The following is a 19849-nucleotide window of genomic DNA, read 5'->3' as shown; positions in this document are numbered from 1 at the left end:
AGCACTTCTTGGGTTGCTTTTATTTTCCTAGCTTGTTTTACGATATATGTAGAAACATTGAATTCCTTTGCAGTGTAGTCGAGAGACCAGCTGGAAGATGCAAGGGTAAGAATAGCTACTTTTTTGTGGCGTGTGGATATGGCACGTTTTTCTTCCAAATCGTGCACAATTTTGTCCAAATCAGACCATTTCTGGCATGATTTCTGTTCCTCGGAGCAGATAGTTCTTCCTCTTCCACCATTAGTGTGTCAGCTATTTTGTGTTTTAATTCCATTTGAGCTTCTTGTAGTTTTCTTCTACCATAGCTGGGCCTGTCTCTCTTTCCAACTTTACGTGTCTTCATGGGAGACAAACCAAGAGCAGTCACTGAAGTATTTAATTGCTCATCTGCTGTGGTTTTAGGTGGCTGATACTCTTCGTCACTGTCATGTAAATTATCAGAGTATTCTTCATTTTTTAGCAGTGTAACACACCTGGAACATAACTTTTGTCTAACTGTCTTCTTATGAATCTGAAATGGATCAAAACAACTTCTTTGTAGGAAAGAATACATATCCAGAAACACTTTCATATAATGATAACAAACACTGAAGTTTCTTGGAACTGTACTTCTTGTGCCCACAGGGTGTAACCCGCATCTCCATAGCAACAAATCTTGGTCCGATTCATCCAGATCATACAGTCAAAGCGAATGCCACATTTTGTTCCATATGTTGTTTTATGACATTCAGATGCTTGTGCTCTACCAATACTGCAACTTGTTTGAACAAAAGCACCACTAGTACACTCTTGTGCCTCCATACTCACTTTCCAAAACAATACTGACCTGTCTGAACTAGAATCTTAAAAACATGAGTAACCTGTAATTGTTGCTTGTTTCGTTTGTTGTTCCTGCCTAACAATGACTCATTCTGTCCCTGAAAACTACCATTGTTTAACTCTCTGTTTCCTAATGGTTCCCAACAATTGCTGCAGCTTTATCTGAAACAAGCTGTCTGCATCATCACTATTACTTGCTAAATCGTGTTAAAAGAAACGTAACAAAATACATCTCCAACTTTTATTGTACACAAATGCCTTGCAATAACAAGTTGAAATTTTGCCACATATTATGGTCTACTTATGCAGTGTTTGAAATTTGGCTTGGATATCACTTGTCCCTTTTGTGCTACCACACTTCGAAAATCCATGTTTTTCAGGTAATTTTTCAAATTTTTGTATTTTCGTGTGCATGTAACTCTTGTTTGTGTGACTGATATGGACAAGGTGAGTTCTGTGTGTGTTTTGGCTGCATTAAGCTTACCACAAAAAAAAAATGTATACCCTTTTTGAGTTAATTAGGTTTGACATAGAGGGCACCTACAATATTTACCTTTTAATGCATTACATTTTTTAGTCACATTTTGGAATTTTTTATTTTCCCTCAGAAATATGTTGGTGTTTTGATTCATAAAGTGTGTTCTCTAAGTGGATGTTACTGGGTTGTAAAAATTTCACTGGACTGTGTGGAATAGTTCCAAAGTTATTAAGACTTGAAGTTGGGTCTGAAGATAGATTGCCAGATGCGGGTTGCAATTTCCGGGTCATGCCACCTTCTTTCACAAGCCAAAATTCTGGAACTAAGTGGCAGGGGAACTTAAAATTTTGTACACGGGTGTTCCACACTTGGTAGCATTGGTGTGCTAAATTTCAGCCAAATCTGAGACTATCAGCTGGAACATTTTCTCAAATTGGTTGAATTGACATGGAATGACCCCCTTGGGAAAAATTATGGCTGTAGTTTCCCCTTGCTCTCAGCCGTTTGCAGTACCAGCACAGCAAGGCCGTTTTAGTTAGTGTTATAAGGCCAGATCAGTCAATCATCCAGACTGTTGCCCCCTGCAACTACTAAAAGGCTGCTGCCCGTCTTCAGGAACCACACATTTGTCTGGCCTCTCGACAGATACCCCTCCGTTGTGGTTGCACCTACGGTTCAGCTATCTGTATCACTGAGGCACGCAAGCGCCCCCCCCCCCCCACCTACGGCAAGGTCCATGGTTCATGGGGGGGGGGGGCATTATCATATAAGAATATCATCTGCATTACCTTATATTTTTGTATATTTAAAGCTATTGGCCACAGGTCGCTGGCTGTGAATATTTTGAATAAATTTTACATGCTGATGTTTGGATTTGGTGGAATGTGAGAGATTAATTTATTAATTACTATGTAGCATGTTTTCTATATGCTGTTCTCACATTGGGTAATTAAAAACACCTATCAACGCATCACTTACATTCTCTTAAAGTCTAAATAAGTGACACCATTGTTCCACAAAACTTGTAAACAGCCACATTGTATGTTTATAACTTCAAAAACCTTGGCTTTTGGGTAGCCTATCTTTGACACCAGCTTAAAATCACCCAAAGAAAATTATTTCTAAATGATAAGAAATCTTGATCACAAATGAAACGTGTATCTTTCTACTGGGTAGTAGGAATGCCAAGTCCTAACAAATTCAAGCTTGTAATCAAAATGTATAAAAATGGAATAATGTAGCTCCATTAGTGTCATCATGTGTGACTGGTCAGATCACTCTTAACAGTTGAGTGTTGAGCTGCCAACATGAAAATGTGGAAGCAATCGTAAATATTCCTATACTTTCCTTAAAGTACATTTATGATTTACATGTGTTATGGAGAGTGGAGGTGCCAACTCATACCAATGAAGCCACATGCTCATGCAATTGAAAATTACTTCCCCCCACATACATCTCTCAAAATAACCATGATGAAAAATTTTGAGAAATTAGAGCTAATAACTATGATTTACCGACATTCATTCTTCCCAGGTGCCATTCGCTAATGGAATATGCTCAGCGGGGGATAAGTTAGTGGTACCAGAAGTACCTTCTGCCACAGTCAGGTGGCTGGCAGAGTATTAATGTTGGTGTAGGTGTAGTTGTATGAGTATGACGTGTAGCCTTCCTCACCTGCCCTTCCCAGCAAGGCATTTCTGCTTGTGCCTGCAAAACAGGCAACACAGTGAGCATGTGGAACTGTGATTTGCTGACACCTAGCCCCATGCCGCTTGACTCGCAGAATTTTCAATCACAATGTTATTTTAACCAAAGTGTATACTCCAATTGTGTACCAGAACCTGTGTAGAATGCACATGTTCCTTCTACTAATATCTTTAAGAGCCCCAGGCAAAAACTAGATGTTTGATAACCCATTTCTTGAAAATTGAAAGATATCAAATATGAAGAAAGAATATTATAATATTTATTGTTAACAGCAGCAAACAGCATTCGTTTGTCTCTCCCCCCCCCCCCCTTTTCCCTCCTTCCCTCCCACTTCAACCCCTCACCCCTCATGTCATTGCATGTTACATGATCTACATGCTTTGCTTGCCATAACCCATATCCTCTCCTATGCTTTGGCACTCTCCTTCCTTCTACCTTGACACTTGTCTGTGTGGGCTGTTGCTCATAAAGAGTCATTGTTTCTATGGGATGTACAATTTACATGTCTATGTGTGGAAAAGTATATGCTTTACTCAAACTGAAGTAGAAGAGTAGCTCTCTCAAGAAATAGTTTAAATTTTCTGTGCTGTTAAGTTTACATGTAAGATGCTTACATTATCAGCAGGTGAGTGGTTGCCTTTCTTTGTTTTTGTTTATTCTTTCCTCCCTAGAATTTCTATAAAGCTTATACATTTCATGTGATTCTTCTGACAGTATTAATGAAAGCAATAAATTCAAATATCTCTTGCAGTCTGTTGAACATGTATAAGGAGCTGGAAACTGACATACCAGGCTTCAAGGCACCTGTGCATGGAAATCTCTGTGGCTGGGCTCGTCAAGGTTGGTTTGACTTACTTTATTTGTTATGTTGTTCACTTATTTTGTAAGTCACATTCTTATTAAACATGGTAATTTAGCATTTAACACTGTAGGGGTTTAGCCCACATTGTGTCTTTGTATTCCCATAAGGTAGCTATTTCTTGATAGGTTCGCTATTGCATAATAACGGGATCTCTCTAATTTCATCCTTCCCCTTTTCAATCTGTTTCATTAGTTGTACTCTTAAATTTGTGCAGTGACATCAAATTATTACTGCTGAGGAAGTTTATATTTGTTTCTTTAGAGCTGTGAATATTTTTACTGAGAGTCGTGTTTCCAAATTTTTTTGTTTTGTTTTATTTTATTTTTTACTTTCTCGCTCTAGGAGTTTTATTACTTAATGCTGTCCTCACGGTTCGTTGCAACAATGCAAATTCCCACAAGGATCAAGGATGGGAGCAATTAACAGATGCTGTTATTAAATACCTCAGCAGTAATCATAACAATATTGTTTTTCTTCTGTGGGGATCATATGCACAAAAGAAGGCAGCAGTTGTTGACAAGGTAATTTATTGTAAACTTAAATATGTCATAATTGGGAAATTGATGTTGCTTTTTTTTGTATGTCTTGGAAATACTGAAAATATGCATGACTTAAAGGTGAAGAATGACTCATTCATTTATTGTGTATTAGGTAAATCAGGTTAGTGCAGTTATAGTGTCAGTTCCTGTTGTGTTGCATGTTGATGTTGGCAAATTGTTGATATGGGTTGTAGGCTTTTGGGTGATAGGATATGATAGCCAGTGACACTGAATCTAATGATTTCTTTTGGCAGGAAATAAGAATTGAATTAAATTTGTTTTCAATATGGAGAGCACTCTGGTTATTATGAATCCTAATGCAGGTTATGGATTTTCATATTTATTTGGTGAATGGAAAAAATTAATGTGCTGACAGACTGATCTGTAACTAACCCCAAGGCCTAGGTTAGGTTTGCATGTGGCAATTTGATATGAGTTGGCGAAGCCAATGAATGCGAATGGAAGAAGCTGACAAAATGACTTATAATGTATCCAGAGGGCTGGGTTATTTTGAAAAGTGACAAGTTATTTGTTAGTTGGTGAAGGCAATGAATCTCAGCACGAAAATAAGATTTTCACAATAGATTGATGTCTGGTGTAGCCTGGGATATTGTTCATCGCAGTAACCTACTTGTTTATCATATTTCATGACAGTGTGATAAAATTCTAATGTAATAGAACAAAATACTAGCCAACTTCATTTATGAACCAAGGAAAATTCCAAATGCGTATTCTGATTGGCTACTGACAACTGACTTTCAATTCATCATACTTGGTTGCTATTGTTTGTCACATAGGTTGCTACAATCATCAGCACAAAATGCACCAAGTGCAGACACCATAAGACCATGTTTACCAGTAGATCTTCCTATGAAGGAGAACCTTCAGATCTGTGGAAAGAAGTATTTTGAAGATTAACATAAGGGAGCCATTTGTTAAAAACTATATCTTACGTTCTGTATTACAATTGAATGACACTGCTCCTACACTGTGTATCCCACATCTTCAGGGATCTCTAAACTGAACATTCTGAAACAAGAAACCAGTGGATTAAATTAATATTTCAGTCCCTGAGTGGAGAAAATCACTGACCCCAGAACATTCTGTTAGACTTAAACAGACTACATTTAAGATAGAAAACAGAGCAAAAGCAAAAATCTACTTCCTCAGTATGTTAAGCAGATACTGTTTGTCATAATCCTTTGGTTATACTGTCACCAGCAGTTTTGAGTTAGGACTTTCATTGGCAGGCATCTAGTTTAATGATGATTTCTGTAAATCGAGGTACTGGTATTTATCATTTAGGAGTAATTGGGGAGGAGAATACCCTTGATTTAATGTCTCATAATGTCCCTGGAGTCTTTCCCTCATAAGATAATTAACTTGTGGCTCATGTGCATGATTCTACTGCACAATTGACAAGGAACGGAGGGATGTCGTGCTTGTAAACAGTATAGTATGATTGTTTTTAAATGTAAATGAGACTACATACAGAGGTCATTGTATGTCAGGAGTTGAAGCAAATGTAATAATCCATTTCATTGGCCATATTTAATCCTTGCAGTGGTCAGTAGGTATATGATATTTGTGATGAACTGATGTATGCAAATATATGCTGCCGAATGTGCCTTACAATTTTCTTGTTATAGTGCAATTCTCTGTATGTGGTTCAGGCATTGAAACAGCTGCTGAATTTCAGAAGTTACTTGCTTATGGAATTTGACACAGAATTTTCTACTTTCGTGTACTGTGTACTAAATAGACTCTTACTGAAAGCTTTGGTAAACAGGGACTTCATATTATTGAATATTGTAATAAATCTATCTGTATAAAAAATCTGTTGCTTGTTTTTCTTAAATGCTTAAGAAAGACTATGCTGTATTGTTTTACACAGTGTGTTTTTTTCCCATCAGTCTGACTGGTGTGATGCGACCTGCCACGAATTCCTTTCCGGTGCTAACCTCTTGATTTCAGAGTAGCACTTGCAACCTACGTCGTCAATTATTTGCTTGACGTATTCCAATCTCTGTCTTCCTCTACAGTTTTTGCCCTCTACAGCTCCCTCTAGTACCATGGAAGTCATTCCCTCATGTCTTAGCAGATGTCCTATCATCCTGTCCCTTCTCCTTATCAGTGTTTTCCACATATTCCTTTCCTCTCTGATTCTGCGTAGAACCTCCTCATTCCTTACCTTATCAGTCCACCTGATTTTCAACATTCGTCTATAGCACCACATCTCAAATGCTTCGATTCTCTTCTGTTCCGGTTTTCCCACAGTCCATGTTTCACTACCATACAATACTGTACTCCAGACGTACATCCTCAGAAATTTCTTCCTCAAATTAAGGCCGGTATTTGATATTAGTAGACTTCTCTTGGCCAGAAATGCCTTTTTTGCCATAGCGAGTCTGCTTTTGATATCCTCCTTGCTCCGTCCGTCATTGGTTATTTTACTGCCTAGGTAGCAGAATTCCTTAACTTCATCGACTTCGTGACCATCAATCCTGATGTTAGGTTTCTCGCTGTTCCCATTTCTACTACTTCTCATTACCTTCGTCTTTCTCCGATTTACTCTCAAACCATACTGTGTACTCATTAGACTGTTCATTCCGTTCGGCGTATCATTTAATTCTTCTTCACTTTCACTCAGGATAGCAATGTCACCAGCGAATCGTATCATTGATATCCTTTCACCTTGTATTTTAATTCCGCTCCTGAATCTTTCTTTTATTTCCATCATTGCTTCCTCGATGTACAGATTGAAGGGTAGGGGCGAAAGGCTACAGCCTTGTCTTACACCCTTCTTAATACGAGCACTTCTTTCTTGATCGTCCACTCTTATTATTCCCTCTTGGTTGTTGTACATATCGTATATGACCCGTCTCTCCCTATAGCTTACCCCTACTTTTTTCAGAATGTCGAACAGCTTGCACCATTTTATATTGTCGAACGCTTTTTCCAGGTCGACAAATCCTATGAAAGTGTCTTGATGTTTCTTTAGCCTTGCTTCCATTATTAGCCATAACGTCAGAATTGCATCTCTCATCCCTTTACTTTTCCTAAAGCCAAACTGATCGTCACCTAGCGCATTCTCAATTTTCTTTTCCATTCTTCTGTATATTATTCTTGTAAGAAGCTTCAATGCATGAGCTTTTAAGCTGATTGTGTCATAATTCTCGCACTTGTCAGCTCTTGCCGTCTTCGGAATTGTGTGGATGATGATTTTCCGAAAGTCAGATGGTATATCGCCAGACTCATACATTCTACACACCAACGTAAATAGTAGTTTTGTTGCCACTTCCGCCAATGATTTTAGAAATTCTGATGGAATGTTATCTATCGCTTCTGCCTTATTTGACCGTAAGTCCTCCAAAGCTCTTTTAAATTCCGATTCTAATACTGGATCCCCTATCTCTTCTAAATCGACTCCTGTTTCTTCTTCTATCACATCAGACAAATCTTCACCCTCATATAGGCTTTCAATGTATTCTTTCCACCTATCTGCTCTCTCCTTTGCATTTAACAGTGGAATTCCCGTTGCACTCTTAATGTTACCACCGTTGCTTTTAATGTCACCATAGGTTATTTTGACTTTCCTGTATGCTGAGTCTGTCCTTCCGACAATCATATCTTTTTCGATGTCTTCACATTTTTCCTGCAGCCATTTCGTCTTAGCTTTCCTGCACTTCCTATTTATTTCATTCCTCAGCGACTTGTATTTCTGTATTCCTGATTTCACAGTATAAAGTCTTAATTGACAATATTTTGGTGCCATTCATTCGGTACTGTAATTTTCTCATTCAGTCTTCTTTTCTGTTGTACTCAATCCTAACATTTGTCACCCAAGGAAAAGAAAGCGAAAAGATACTAAGTCTTGCTGAGGTCTGAAAGCAAATTTTAATTTTAACAAATAGTTTAACTATTGGGTCAATCCATACCAAGTGGTCCAGCACTTGCTTGACCATCTCAGAAAAATTTTATACCATATTTACTCGAATCTAAGCCGCACATGAAAAATGTGACTCAAAATTCAAGGGGAGAGAAAAGTTTGTGGCCGCACCTCCAAATCAAAACAAAGTTGGTCCATTGTAATATGAGACACAATTCAGGTTGAATGAATGACGATACAGCTACAGTAGTTTGGTTTGAGTCGTAAGCTTAGCAGTTAAGCTTTACCAGGTAGCCATTGCTATGCGTCAAGTGCTCCGTCATATTTATACAGGTATCCTTCCTTTTTCACTTGCTTCGTCTGGTTTGAATTGATTGCTTATTTTTCTTTGATCTGATAAGTGCCGTTCTTTTTGTTATAGGTGTTTACGTCACTCTCAGCTGAAAATGCATTATTGTACTGGGTCACGTATAACACTGCAACAGCGTTTTTACGTAGCTTATACTATGAAATACCAAATTTGGTTTATTACGTATTATGCCCCAACAGAACAAGCTAATCCTGTCACGGTCGCCACGTATAACACTGCAACAGCGTTTTTATGTAGCTTATACTATGAAATACCAAATTTGGTCTATTACGTATTATGCCCCAACAGAACAAACTAGTCCTGTCACGGAAAAGCCACGTATAACACTTCCACTCTGCTACTATTACTGCACCATAACCTCAATGCTAGAAACAGGTTGTGACATAAAACTATTTTGTAAAAGCAATTATGGTATAAAGCAGCAGAGCAGTGTTACCCTCTGAGAGGAATTTTGTTGTTTGACCGCGTTGTACCTAACAGAGGTGGCTTATCGGAAAAGAAAGTCAGAATTACGTAAATGTTTGAACAGTAACAAACAAAATTTTGCCTATCTGCACTGTTTAACTGATAATGGAAAACAGTCGCCAGCCTAACTAGGCAAGAGAATGATTAACATTCTTGTTTAAGAAAGTAGGTATAAGTAACTATAACGGACAAACACAACCTAGACTAGGTCACACGCGAGTGCAATGTTTTAAGATTGAAGCTAACAACTGGAGCAGCACAAAAACTATTTGCAAAATTATAACACGTACAGAAAAACACTATCACTTTCAAGGCTTACACAAACTGAGTGGTCTTTACACTGTTAGTTAATATGCACACAAGAGAGACAAACACTTAGTAATCATGAACATATAATTTCCTACTATGCAGTTTTCCACTTTTACTACCGTGAGACACAATGTTAACAAAATTGCAAGAAACTGACTCACCTTTTAGAATTTACTACAGATATCAAGGTGATCATTAGCTAAGCAAAACTTTAGAAGCCTCAGTCTTAAGAACTTTTAATTTTGCAGTTGGCGACAGCACTTTAATAAGCAGTTTTAATAGGAAAATTATTTTCAGCAAACAACATTTACTTTAACTCACTCTCTTGCCACATTAACTTTAACTTTCTTTTTACTAAGTTCAAGAGGCATTAATTAGCATAACATTGGTCATAAAAGTTCTTTCAATAGGGACACTCGGTGATTACCTTAGTTCAAACGGAAAGGAACCTGAGAGGTGTTATGATGAGGAGAAAATTCAAGGTTGGTACATAAATTCAGATATAAATTACCTTATATTTTAGCACAATAACACCTCCATTAAGCTGATCCTTCACTGTACATCATTATAGTATTACGTTACAGTGATTGCGCAACGTGGTGGCAACTGCATGTTGGTAGGTGGATTCGCAGACTGAATTGCTGGACTCTGTCATTTCTTGGTGGCGACGACAGATACAAATTCCAGAATAGTTCCAGCTATTTATCCATCCGTCCGAGGCATTGGAAAGTAGCAGGAAAAGCCTCTCTCAGAACTAGCACCTTTTACATGGCAGTGCACGGACTCGTAGCTCGTCTCCGACCCGCAGTTCGTTCCCGACTGATTATCAGTTCCACCTTTTCCACCTAAGCCAACCACAATTAGCGCGCGCTACACAGCTCCGTTCCCGAGGGGAACCACTACACCTCTTATACACAGAATACTAAGAGCCCTAAGTGAGGATCAGCAGTTTACATAACAGTAAACAATCATTTTAAACAAAACAGAACATTTGCACATACAGACATTTCTACAAAAAATTATTCACACAAAATTACAATTATATACAGTAAGTTTTGTTCCCTCCAAATGGGACAAAGCATTTAAATGACAGATACACTACTTTGCATTGAACCAAACCGTGATATCAAAGTTTGTACAAAGAAAGGAGTATACAATTTTATGTTATCGATTCAAACAAACACATTTACAGAAGCTCAATGATGTAACATTAAATGAAACAAAGGCCAAAATAAATCATTAGAGCATTAGAGCCATGATGTTACACATGCATCGTTTCACATTCTGACAATGAGTGTTTACGGCCTGTCGTCGCTCGCAGCATGGCTTGCTTTTGTGCGCGCTACCGCCGCTTACAATTAAGAGAGAGAGGGAGAGAGAGAGGGCGAAACAATGGCAAGAGACCACTATTTGTTGTTACTTACACTGCTGCTTTCTTTGATAATGATCAACAAGAACCAAATAATAGACTGCATATGATAGAAGATGCTCTGAACGAGAGTTTAGCGAAAATGTTCCTCCGTTTGAAAATCTTTGCAGGCGCCTCTTTAGTACATTACATTCTGCACAGAAGTTAGTCATCTTAGATTTAAGAATCTACTCAATTGCTGTGCTTCATTTCTTACTGCATCACTATTAGGCATAAGAATAATTTGGTTATAAACATGACATGATATGTATATTCTTCCACTTTTGCTGTTGTCTCACTCTAGTTTCGTAGTTTATTAGGCAGACAGGATTGAAATGAGATAGCAGCAAACCCGAAAGAATACATGGCAAAATGTTTATATTCGTATTATTCTTATGGTGAAGAGAATACTGCATGTGATTCACAATTCAAAAAGTCCCTATTAGCAACCATCTCTTCTCACAGGTAGGAAAAAATTCAGAACGTAGAGTTGGCCATATTGACAAACATCCCAAACGGTCTTGCCAGTCGGATTTTCGTAGTACATTGAAATGCTGCTACATTCCAAGATGAACAATATGGAATTTGTATTTACTTCGTTGGATAATGTATGGCAATGCAGTGGTCAAAACCCGGGGCAGAGAAAAAGGCTCGTCTTCCACAAACAGGTAAAAAAGTGCGGCTTAGATTCAAGTAAATACGGTATTTGCTGGGTGAATACCCCAATGTTTAGTAGTCACAAAAATATTTTTTTAAAAAATTTATTGCTTATTATTTTGAAATGGCGGCCAGATTTGTTCCAGGCCGTATGCATTTTTTCGTATTTGCAAGCATCTACATTTTTACATTTATACAGTAGTGGATTGTCCCAAGCCTTTCAGATAAAATGCATTTAGTTCAACACAATCTGGGCTACAAATTAACATAATTATCACTTAGCTGAATTAATAGTTCAAAGTTATCAGCCACAAATAAAAAAACTCAATTTCTGAACAGTAGTTTTCCAAAGAAAGAGCAATTTCTCAGCTTTATTATTTTTTCTGCTATTACACTGTATAGTATAGTTGCTTTTTATAGAATACATTATTTTAAAAATGGATTTTTTAATTTTTCCATTTTGTGGCCTACAATATCTTTGTTGGGGACCAGATAAAAATCTGAAAATTTCACAAATTATAGACCTTTATGATATCAAACTTCAGTATAAAATTCAACTTTGAGATTCAGTTGGAAGTTATGGAAAAAAGATTACAAACACAAGTCAAAAATAAGTTTTTTAACATCTGCGATACCTAGTAGGCCAATTAAATAAAGTATACCAATTGCATAATGTAACATACCACATTACACTAGCTGATGATTATTTGTCTAAACAACGCTGTGGTAATTGTTTCGGCAGGCTAACAGTTGCATCTACAAGCCTATACAAGTCTGACTGTTCTCTTTCCTCTTACACCAACAATTATCTACTCACAATTATTTATCTAGAAGTTCTTGAACTGGGCATGTGCAGTTGAGAAATGGGGTCTCAGTGTTCTGTTGGTGTTATTGTTAATGAAGCATGTCATAAAAGTGTTTATGGAGTGTATCCTAAAGACATTACTTTAATCGAAGATTACAGTTAAGAAGAAAAAGTGTTGTTTTAGTTAAGAGTCGACCCAGAGGTCAAATCAACATGCAAGTACCATGAAATGAAATACTTCAAAAAATTTCATTGCCTTTTTGGCGAGTCTTGCATGGACCATTTTGAGAAACATGTTGTTGTTGTTGTTGTTGTTGTTGTTGTTGTTGTGGTCTTCAGTCCAGAGACTGGTTTGATGCAGCTCTCCATGCTACTGTATCCTGTACAAGCGTCGTCATCTCCCAGTACCTACTGCAATCTACATCCTTCCGAATCTGCTTAGTGTATTCATCTCTTGATCTCCCTCTACAATTTTTACCCTCCACGCTGCCCTCCAATACTAAATTGGTGATCCCTTGATGCCTCAGAATATGCCCTGTATCCTGTACAAGCGTCGTCATCTCCCAGTACCTACTGCAATCTACATCCTTCCGAATCTGCTTAGTGTATTCATCTCTTGATCTCCCTCTACAATTTTTACCCTCTACAATTTTTACCCTCCACGCTGCCCTCCAATACTAAATTGGTGATCCCTTGATGCCTCAGAATATGCCCTACCAACCGATCCCTTCTTCTAGTCAAGTTGTGCCACAAATTTCTCATCTTCCCCAATTCTATTCAGTACCTCCTCATTAGTTATGTGATTTACCCATCTAACCTTCAGCATTCTTCTGTAGCACCACATTTCGAAAGCTTCTATTATCTTCTTGTCTGAACTATTTATCGTCCATGTTTCACTTCCATACATGGCTACACTCCATACAAATACTTTCAGAAACGACTTCCTGACACTTAAATCAATACTTGATGTTAACAAATTTCTCTACTTCAGAAACACTTTCCTTGCCATTGCCAGTCTACATTTTATATCCTCTCTACTTCGACCATCATCAGTTATTTCACTCCCCAAATAGCAAAACTCCTTTACTACTTTAAGTGTCTCATTTCCTAATCTAATTCCCTCAGCTTTGCCCGACTTATATAAATTCGACTACATTCCAGTATGCTCATTTTGATTTTGTTGATGTTCATCTTATATCCTCCTTTCAAGACACTGTCCATTCCATTCAACTGCTCTTCCCAGTCCTTTGCTGTCTCTGACAGAATTACAATGTCATCGGCAAATCTCGAAGTTTTTATTTCTTCTCCATGGATTTTAATACCTGCTCTGAATTTTTCTTTTGTTTCCTTTACTGCTTGCTCAATACACAGATTGAATAACATCGAGGATAGGCTACAACCCTGTCTCACTCCCTCCTCAACCACTACTTCCATTTCATGTGCATCAACTCTAATAACTGCCTTCTGGTATCTATACTAATTGTGAATAGCCTTTCGCTCCCTGTATTTTACTCCTACCACCTTCAGAATTTGAAAAAGAGTATTCCAATCAACATCGTCAAAAGCTTTCTATAAGTCTACAAATGCTAGAAACGTGGGTTTGCCTTTCCTCAATCTATCTTCTAAGATAAGTCGTATGGTCAGTATTGCCTCACATGTTCCAACACTTCTACAGAATCCAAACTTATCTACCCTAGGTTGGCTTCTACCAGTTTTTCCATTCGTCTGTAAAGAATTCGTGTTAGTATTTTGCAGCTGTGACTTATTAAACTGATAGTTTGGTAATTTTCACATCTGTCAACACCTGCTTTCTTTGGGATTGGAATTATTATATTCTTCTTAAAGTCTGAGGGTATTTTGCCTGTCTCATACATTTTGCTCACCAGATGGTAGTTTTGTCAGGATTGGCTCTCCCAAGGCCGTCAGTAGTTCTAATGGAATGCTGTCTACTCCCGGGGCCTTGATTTGACTTAGGTCTTTCAGTGCTCTGTCAAACTCTTCACGCAGTATCATATCTCCCATTTCATCTTCATCTACATCCTCTTCAATTTCCATAATATTGACCTCAGGTACATTGCCCTTGTATAGTCTCTTGATATACTCCTTCCACCTTTCTGCTTTCCTCTCTTCGCTTAGAACTGGGTTTCCATCTGAGCTCTTGATATTCATACAAGTGGTTCTCTTTTCTCCAAAGGTCTCTTTAATTTTCCTTTAGGCAGTATCTATCTTACGCCTAGTGATATATGCCTCTATATCCTTACATTTATCCTCTAGCCATCCCTGCTTAGTCATTTTGCACTTCTTGTCGATCTCATTTTTGAGATGTTCTATTCCTTTTTGCGTGCTTCATTTACTGCATTTTTATATTTTCTCCTTTCACCATTAAATTCAATATTTCTTCTGTTACCCAAGGATTTCTACTAGCCCTCGTCTTTTTACCTACTGGATCCTCTGCTGCCTTCACTGCTTCATCCCTCAAAGCTACCCATTCTTCTTCTACTGTATTTCTTTCCCCCATTTCTGTCAATTGTTACCTTATGCTCTCCCTGAAACTCTGTACAACCTCTGGTTTAGTCAGTTTACCAAGGTCTCATCTCCTTAAATTCCCACCTTTTTGCAGTTCCTTCAGTTTTAATCTCCCTTCACTATCTGAATAGTTTCTTTTATGTAATCATACATTTCATCAATCTCTTCATCTGCAGAGCTAGTTGGCATATAAACTTGTACTACTGTAGTAGGCATGGGCTTCGTGTCTATCTTGGCCACAATAATGCGTTCACTATGCTGTTTGTAGTAGCTGACCTGTACTTTTTTTTTACTCATTATTAAACCTACTCCAGCATTTCCTCTATTTGATTTTGTATTTATAATCTTGTATTCACCTGAGCAGAAGTCATGTTCCTCCTGCCACCGAACTTCACTAATTACCACTATATCTAACTTTAACCTATCCATTTCCCTTTTTAAATTTTCTAACCTACCTGCCCGATTAAGGTATCTGGCATTCCACACTCTGATATGTAGAATGCTGGTTTTCTTTCTCCTGATGACGACATCGTCTTGAGTAGTCCCCGCCTGGAGATCTGAATGGGGGACTATTTTACCCAAGAGGACGCCATCATCATTTAACCATACAGTAAAGCTGCATGCCCTCAGGAAAAATTACGGCTGTAGTTTCCCCTTGCTTTCAGCCATTCGCAGTACCAGCACAGCAAGGCCATTTTGGTTAGTGTTACAAGGCCAGATCAGTCAATCATCCAGACTGTTACCCCTGCAACTGCTGAAAAGGCTGCTGCTCCTCTTCAGGAACCACACATTTGTCTGGCCTCTCAACAGATACCCCTCCATTGTGGTTGCACCTCCGCTACAGCTATCTGCATCGCTGAGGCACGCAAGCCTCCCCACCAACGACAAGATCCATGGTTCATGGTGGGGGGGTTTGAGAAACATAAGAAACCTATAACAAAAGGTTTGCGAGAAATAACATTTGATCATTATTCTAAAAATAAAAGCCTTGTCAATCTCATACCAGGAAAATCATTGTCCAATATGTTATTCTAAGATATTTGTAATTCACAAGAGAAAGGCTAGTGAAACCTCAGATACAGAATTTTGTGACTTATCAGCAACCATAAAAAACGTAGATACAGCTTATGAAATCCTGGGTATATCACCTGCTAGTAAAATTAGAAAACCAAGTCAAGATAAAATACAAAGTGTCTTGAATACAAAAATTGAGAAAGTGGCAGCTACAGTCAAAAAGAATTTGGAAGTTTCATTTCAAAATAAAATTTGTACTAAAACAGATGGAAGTTCTAAAACTTCACCAACCGAATATGATGATTTGATAGAAAAACTAAATGCAGTACTTCAAACAAAGAGGATAAAATTAAGATTGTCATTATACTGCTGAATTCTTGGAGTTGTGCAGAAGTTAGTAATTAATTTAATGTGTCAGAATGTCTTGTTAAGTTAACTAGGCAATTAAAAAAAACAGGGTATTTTACCAGCATCACAAGAGAAAAGTGGATCTAATTTGCTAGATGAAAACACAGTCAATATAGTAATTAAGTATTATGACGATGGCAGTGACAGCCGTTTGATGTCTGGCAAAAAAGACTTTGTTTCTGTGAAAGAAAATGGTTCTAAGATTCAAAGACAAAAAAGGTTAATACTGTGTAATTTAAATGAAATATTCACGGACTTTAAAAAAGAAAATCCTGACATTAAAATAGGAAGATCAAAGTTTTGTGAGTTGAGACCAAGATGGTGTATTGTTGCAGGGGCATCTGGCACACACAATGTTTGTGTTTGTTTGTATCATCAGAACGTAAAGTTGATGATAAATGGGGCCAATCATAGATTTGACTATAAAGACCTATTGGAAGTTATGGTATGCAATATTGACAGTTACAATTGTATGATCAAGGGAAAATGTGGAGATTGTCTAGGCAAACAACCTTTACTTGACATGTTTGAAGAATTCGAAAAAGATTTGATGCCTGACAATGTAAAATACAAATTGAAAATCTGAACATGCAACATTTTATTGCAAAAGCTCAAAGTAAATTTTGGAAAGACAAAAAGCAAACCTTGGCAGCTGATGAATGCTTAGTTCTTGCTGACTTTTCGGAAAATTATTCCTTTGTTGTTCAAGATGAAGTACACGGGCACCACTGGGTAAACAAACAGGCCACAGTTCATCCATTTGTATTCTATTATAAATATGAAGATAAACTAATGAGCCACAGCTTTTGTGTCATAGTGACTACCTTGAACACAACACTACAGCAGTGCACATTTTTCAACCAAAATTAACAAACTACATTAAACAACACTACCCTTCCATAAAAAAAAACTAATTTACTTTTCAGATGGGGCAGCAAGTCAATATAAAAACAAAAAAAATTATTAACATCTCCTTTCATAAAGAAGATTTTGGATTTGATATAGAATGGCACTTTTTCGCTTCATGCAATGGGAAGAATGCTTGTGATGGTGTCGGAGGTACAACAAAGCAAGCTGTCACAAAAGTAAGTCCGTAGCGGACCGATGACAATCATGTAATAACACCTCAAGAAATGTTTGAGTTCTGTAAAAGACATCTCAAAGGATTTACCTATGTTTTTGTACAATGTGAGGAAATACAAGAAGTCTATGACAGTCTCTTGAAGAAAAGGTATAACACTTGTCAGAAGAATTGCAGGAAGAGTTGTGCAATTTGGATCAACAAAAGTATTCTAAAATAAATGCAGAAGAAGACAGTTGCCCAGTCCTGAAACTGTGCTCTTCACAACTGTTATCTTTCACAAGAAAGGTAACGGGCAAGGCGTTAAGGACTATGACGTATCAACTGCCTGCTGTAATATACACAACATTCAATAAAACCCTTATCGACTGTGTAGCAAAACATTTGATTTTAATGAAAGAAAGGAGCAAGCGAGCTTTAAATGTAGATTTTGTTTAGTGAATAGCTTAACTCAAGAATGAAATTTCACAATGGAATAAAGAGTATAAATTAAAACTTCATGTGAGTAATAGATTTTGAGAAAACGTGTGACTCTGCTTAAACAAATTTGTTTAAATGAACATTGAGAAATAATCTGTTTGTGCACAGAAGAATACGCACTGGTGATACAGTTTCCCTTATTCTTGTCAAGATGGGGAAATTTAGTATTAAATAGGAGTCAAGCAGGAAGATTTCAAATCCCTATAATTATACTCCGTTTAAAATTACTTTGTGATCGACATTTCAGCAAGTAGAGTGGTAGTGAGCAGCCGCCATCCAATCTAGTTCTTTCTCAAGCACCGCGTGCTCACTGTTTTGCCTGTTTTGTAGATGTAGGCAGCGCCTTGCGAAGCATGGCTGTCTGCATGTTGCATGTGCTCCTTGCCGCTACAGTCTTATCACAGAAAAATTATAATCGAAGTATAGTCTCAGCAGTCCTACCGGAGGAAGTTTCCAGTTCATTAAACAGTGAAGATGAAGAAGGAATATGTAATAATGGAACATCTATCTGAACCACCTCAGTTTTGCTAACAGAAAAAGTCTGACAGTAGGTTTGAAATTCAATTATAAGAAGAATAAAGTAATGTATGTTATACACATGTATTTTACAAATTTAGAATGACGTGGAACCAATTTAAGGGTTTTTGTATATTGGACAGTTAAAGAAAAGGAGTGGGTGAATTGGTACATTGAATAATTTTCAAAACGAATCTTACAATGTGTGAAAAGGGAAGTGCGTATTACGAGCTTTGACTTAAAGCAGTGAGGCATTGTTTAATGTGAAAAACTGAAGCATTAGTGTGGAAAATCATTCAAAAATTGAGGAGTGCTCAGTGAGCGAGGGAGATGTGCATGTTGTGAATTACTAAAGATCTGTTTGAATGGGCCATAAAAAGTGCATATTGCTGATGTTGCTTGAAAGTCTTTTTTTTAGTATGCAGTCAGATTTATTGATTGTCATAGAACGACTATGTAACATGCCTTCATCATCAGTTTACGGCTTCTAACTGGCATGCTGGCCAGTGGATGCCATACATATACCAGTTGTCTCCCCCCTCCATTGACCCTGTGTATGGATGGCATGACGTGCTGGCTGTGTTGGTGGGGGTAGCTTGTGTTTGGGAGGTAAATGATGGTCCTCTGTCCGCATTCAGCCTTCGTCCTGCTCAGTGTTATATATCCACTGCATTTGAAGAATTTTCAGTGCAAGGGCCCACACTTGACTAAATTGAAATCCATTGTCCTTGCTAATGAGGTTTTCATGTAGCTGGATTTCGATAGCAACCTTGTATTTACAGTCCCAATAGTGGGATGTGTTGTGCAGAATTTTTGTATCTTAGTATTCCATTTTGTGATTGTTTCAAGGCAATATTCCACAGTTGCTGATTTTGTGGGCTACTGGAAGTCAGCGTGCTGTTTTTGTTCTGTGCACTTTTCTTTAATTGTGTGAGTGGTTTATCCAACAGAATCATTCCCACACTCACATGGTACATAATACACTCCTTATTTCCAGAGTCCCAGGTCATCTTTTACTGTCTCGGAATCTGGGCTTCTGTAGACATTCCCCAAACTGAGCTGAGTTCTGATGTAGTGTTCACATTTACCAACAGACTCATAACTAACAAAGCATTTTGCCATATCTCCTCCACCATGTCCACTGGTAGAGTGGAGGCAACTTCTACTCCGCTGATGGCTTCCGCAACAGGTAGTGCTGCTTGGGGCACAGTCTAAGCCATTCTGAAGGACAGACAATGCAGTGTCATCAATGGTTTTCCTCTAAGATTCGTGATGGTTCATGTAGTCTCTTGTTTTGACTGTTTTGTGGTAGTCAGTTGAATTTTGAAGACTGTTTCATAGATGCATTTCATTGTGCCCACCCTATTTCTGAACGGGATGAACATTCAACCCGCTCGCAGGTAATGGGGATGAGCAAGAATGCCAATTCCAGATATAGGGAAAAGAATCTCTCCAAAGTACTTTTACAGAATAGAGAGAGCAAAGAAACTTCACAAGTGCTGCCACACCACTTACC

The 19849-nt window shown here is 37.8% G+C and overlaps 1 protein-coding gene across 1 annotated transcript in view; it reads left to right on the top strand.

The window, feature by feature from the left end:
• LOC124789343 (uracil-DNA glycosylase-like) overlaps positions 1-19849 on the top strand; it is a 51197-nt gene that overhangs the window by 21545 nt on the left and 9803 nt on the right. Inside the window, exons 4-5 of the mRNA XM_047256667.1 lie at positions 3756-3844; positions 4209-4387. Of these exons, the coding sequence (XP_047112623.1) occupies positions 3756-3844; positions 4209-4387 (268 nt within the window). The remainder of the gene's footprint in view (positions 1-3755; positions 3845-4208; positions 4388-19849) is intronic.

Source organism: Schistocerca piceifrons, chromosome 3 (genome assembly GCF_021461385.2).
Source record: "Schistocerca piceifrons isolate TAMUIC-IGC-003096 chromosome 3, iqSchPice1.1, whole genome shotgun sequence".
Taxonomy (NCBI): domain Eukaryota; kingdom Metazoa; phylum Arthropoda; class Insecta; order Orthoptera; family Acrididae; genus Schistocerca; species Schistocerca piceifrons.
Note: the sequence above shows the minus strand (reverse complement) of the source record. Positions and strands in the feature narration are given on the sequence as shown.